Source organism: Coffea eugenioides, chromosome 1, assembly GCF_003713205.1.
Source record: "Coffea eugenioides isolate CCC68of chromosome 1, Ceug_1.0, whole genome shotgun sequence".
NCBI lineage: Eukaryota > Viridiplantae > Streptophyta > Magnoliopsida > Gentianales > Rubiaceae > Coffea > Coffea eugenioides.
Window position 1 is genome coordinate 9,234,258 of NC_040035.1, and position 4,533 is coordinate 9,238,790.

The following is a 4,533-nucleotide window of genomic DNA, read 5'->3' on the forward strand; positions in this document are numbered from 1 at the left end:
TCTTGGATGCATTATTCGTAGTACCTGTTGACTTTTACATGCAAATTATTGTGAGAGCGAAAAATTTCCTGCCTTTTGCAGAAAAAATAAGTATATTTCCACAAAAATTATTGTGTACTCTGAATCTCCTGTGGCGTTCGACGCTAATAACAAAATGAACCATGCTAATTATTGTTTGACTAACTTTGAGAGGCTGATTGACAAGTTTTGTCTTGCTCATCCTGATACCCTTGTGTCCACTTCAAATTGAATTGACGGTTTGCTGTAATCTTCCAGAGTTAGAGTTTCGACAAAGAAACGGGTGTGGTATATAGTACGTAATTCAAACCACGTTAGTTTTTAAGAAATTTTTGGCATTTTAAATGGTAGATTAAACCAAGTTTTTACACATCGGTGGACCTTCAAGGAGCCCCACATAGGTGGACCTTGTACTTGATCACTGGACTAGAAGGCAGGACCATTAATGGCGGTAACCAGATTCCAGCAACATATGTCGTTTAAAACGAGTAATTGGTACTGTATATTCAACTTAATAGGACTAAACTATCCATTGCAATGGCATACCTATGCATACACCTCATCTTCTTCCTATTTCTCTTCCCAATATCTGCTTTGGCTCAAAAAAATGGTATTGTGCCTTTGGGCAGTACTTTGACCGCAGGTGAAACATCTGCTAGTCCTTGGCTTTCACCTTCTGGTGATTTTGCATTTGGGTTCCGACAATTTCAGGATAAGGATCTGTTCTTGTTTTCCATATGGTATTACAAGATACCAGACAAAACCGTAGTTTGGTTGGTTTATTCAATAGATCTGGTGCCACGAGGATCAACTCTAAAGCTTGATGCTCGGAGTGGGCTTGTGCTCCGTGATCCTCAAGGCTTACAACTTTGGAGTGCCGATGTCAATTCTAGTCAAGTTGATCATGGTTTTATGAATGATACCGGCAATTTTATCCTCAAGGCGAGTGATGATAGCCGGCTCTGGGAAAGCTTTAGATTTCCTGCTGATACAATATTGCCATATCAAGAATTGATACTTGGCGATTCTCTTAGTTCTCGACAGTCAGCAACAAAATTTTCCCAAGGAAGATTTTATCTCCGTTTTCTTTATGACGGGAATCTAGTGCTTGCTACCCGAAGTGTGCCAACCAATGTGTATGATGATGCTGAGTACTATAATAGTCAGACTTCTGATCCTACAGTTTTGTTGAATTCTGGTTACCAAGTTACGTTTGATGGCAGAGGAGCCCTGTACATAAGGAAAAGGAACAACGAGACAAAAGAGCTGAGTCCAGTTTCAATACCACCAGCATCAGAATATTATCATAGGGCCACAATAGATTTTGATGGGGTATTCACATATTATTTCCATCCTAGGACATTTACTGGAAATCCGAACTGGAAGGTTCTTTGGTATTTGCCGGAGAATATATGTTTCATTACTGGAGAAAAGGGGAGCGGAGCTTGTGGATTTAACAGTATTTGCCACCTTGAACACGGGAGACCGGCTTGTGCGTGTCCAGAAGGGTATATACTGCTTGATCCAAACGACAAGTACGGCAGCTGCTTGCCAAACTCTTCTCTCGGCTGTGGTGCAGTAAAGGAGGGCTCTGCAGAAAACCTTTATGATTTTGTGGTGATCAATGACATAGATTGGCCACTGTCTGACTTCGAGCAAATATATCCTTCAAATGAAACTGTTTGTGAGCAAGCTTGCTTGCAGGATTGTTTCTGTGTTGTGGCCATTTTCAGAGACAACAGTTGCTGGAAGAAGAAGCTGCCACTTTCTAATGGGAGGGTGGACACTAGTCTTCGGTCAAAAGCTTTCATCAAATATCGCAAAAGTGATGCTCCCTCAGTACATCCAACTTTTCGTCCAGTTCCAGTAGGATCGATGTCGTAATACTTTAAACCAAGCTAGTTTCTTAATTTAGTTGGTTGTGGGGTAATTAATGCACTGGTCCAATTTAGGTGCACAGAATTATGGCTTTCTTAAGCCTGGATGTTCGATCACATCGATCAGTTTCTTTTGTCTTTGCGTTTGGTTAGTCGGCTAAGTTCCGACGTTGAGAGTCTATAAATATATGTCCTGTATATGATATGAGAGGTGAGGTTATGTGCAATACAGACATATGTATCCAGTTGCCTCCAAACCAGAAGGTCTTCGGCTTGTTTCTATTTCTTTCCTTTCCACAATTTATATGCCTCCGGTTTCTTGTGCCTTGTTTAATTAACTTGTTTGTTCAAATTGGGTAGGTTTAAAGATTTTCCAACAATCAAAGCCAAAAACCGAGGAATTTTGATAAGCAGCTCTTGTTTAATAAACTTGATATCTGATGCCACTGCTTGTATTGGTACATATATCCAGTTTTTGTGATAATCTTACCTGAACAAATACACGAAAATAAAGAGATAGGTAACATTTTATCCACTAGGCCGCGTGAATTTGTGGAATCTGAAAATTTCCACGTACGCATACAAATACACGACTGGTACCCACTTCTTGGGCAATATATTCCAAGGGACCGATCCCACGGCTCAGGAAATGTAATTCCAACATTCGAATTTTTATATGCAAAATGCTTTTGAGAAACAATTAACAGGTTGGCATCCAAATGATCAATGGGACCCTAAGGGGCAACCAATTTCTAGTATAGCCACGTTGGGGAAGCCGATTGATGCCCTTGGCAAAGTGTTTGGGAGGGTAATGGTATTGGTTGGCACCCATAGCCAGTTTTCCGGTAAAAAATGACTCTGAAAAGTCTTATAGCAACAAAGGAGAAAGAAGAGATGAGTGTGAAGAAAATAAGACTTATATTTATTTGACCAAATCTTATCTATTAAGAGATTGATTAGGCTTTGTCTTCCATTGTTTCCAAGGGAGGGATGACGTGGCAAACATGAGTTAAGACATATGATGAGGCTTGACTCCATCACTTACTCTTCTAAAATAGATAGAGATTTATAACTAATTGTCTATAAATAATGTTCAAGAAACCAAAGACATGGATGAAAGCTCCTTAACTTGTAAAGTCTCCTTAATTAGACTTTTCGTCTTCTCTTTCCATTTGCATTATGTCTTTAGTTTAATTTCCAATTCCTTTAGGTCTATTTGGTTCACAGACTGGATGAGATGGGATGATTCATCCTCGGATTATTAATCCTGAGTTGAGTACTCATCCTCGGATCAATAATCCAAATTATCTAGTGTTTGGTTGGTTCTCGAATAGATAGGTTATGTTGAGAAATAATCATATCCTATGTTTAGTTGAAGATTGGATGAGATAGGATTACTATTTTAATAACTAAAGTATCCTTTCATTTGTAGATTTTTTAATAAAAATAATTTAATATTTTATAGAATATCATTAAAATAATTTAATAAAAATTTAATATTTATAACTTTTATTAAAATAGAGTAGTTTGAAAATTTAGAATTATAGAGTAAATCAAGAATTTTGACATATAAAAGTTTGCATTCACTCAAACTCAGCCTATTCGGGACCTTAAAAATAGATTTTGATTGAGTTTTTGAATCTAGATTTGAAATCCAATTAAATGATGGGCCAAGTTTTGGCTAAATTAGAGTTAAATCGATTAAGACCTAACCCATTTAAGAGCTTTAAATGAGCTGAACTAAAACCAATATAGAAGATTTTTCTTTGTGCCAAGTTTAAACTTATTGAAGTCCTCATTTAGAAAGCCCAATTCATAGGATTGTGTATTTATAGAGAATGTGGTTGAGAAAATACGCTTATGATTAAGACCTAACCCATTTAAGAGCTTTAAATGAGCTGAACTAAAACCAATATAGAAGATTTTTCTTTGTGCCAAGTTTAAACTTATTGAAGTCCTCATCTAGAAAGCCCAATTCATAGGATTGTGTATTTATAGAGAATGTGGTTGAGAAAATACGCTTAGTAAGGGTAATTTAATTCAAGGACAATATAGTCCTTTTAATATGATGTAGTATGGGCAAATTAGTAAAAAATTTAAATTAATTAATAGGTGTAAATTAGTAAAAAATTTTAAATAATGAATGGGGGCAAATTAGTCAAGAAATTTTAATATAATTAGTAGGGGCTAATTAATCCATTTATTATCATGTTATTATGTGAGAATATGGTTATATAGTAGTTAGTATGAATTCGTATCATTCACAAGGGAAAATTAGTCCAATTATTAGTTATTGTTATGTTGGTAGTAAGGACATATTAGTGAAAAAACTTCAAAATTAATTAGTAAGGGCAAATTAGTCCATTCATGTTATATTATTGTGTGGGAGTAGGGTTATATAATTATGAGAGTATGAAATTGTATTATTTTTAAGGATAAATTAGTTTAAAATGTTATCATCCTATCTGTTAGTTATTTTGAGATGTCTAATACCATCTCCCCCATGGGATTATTTTTTCCCATGAATAGGGGATTAATTCTGTTAGTTGGAATGTGTCATCCAATATATAAAATACAACCAAATATGGGTTGACATATGATGATTAATCTAATCCTATGTCATACCATGAACCGAACA

The 4,533-nt window shown here is 35.9% G+C and overlaps 1 protein-coding gene across 1 annotated transcript; it reads left to right on the plus strand.

Moving 5' to 3' along the window:
• Positions 1-519: 519 nt before the first annotated feature.
• LOC113749898 (G-type lectin S-receptor-like serine/threonine-protein kinase LECRK3) lies at positions 520-2,181 on the plus strand. The gene has a single exon (XM_027294152.1). It carries the CDS (start codon positions 556-558, stop codon positions 1,900-1,902), a length of 1,347 nt encoding a protein of 448 aa, XP_027149953.1. The 5' UTR covers positions 520-555; the 3' UTR covers positions 1,903-2,181.
• The last annotated feature ends 2,352 nt before the right edge of the window (positions 2,182-4,533 follow it).

Excerpts from the sequence above, each read along its gene's own strand:
- LOC113749898 (XM_027294152.1), top strand. The coding sequence starts at position 556 with ATGGCATACCTATGCATACACCTCATCTTCTTCCTATTTCTCTTCCCA.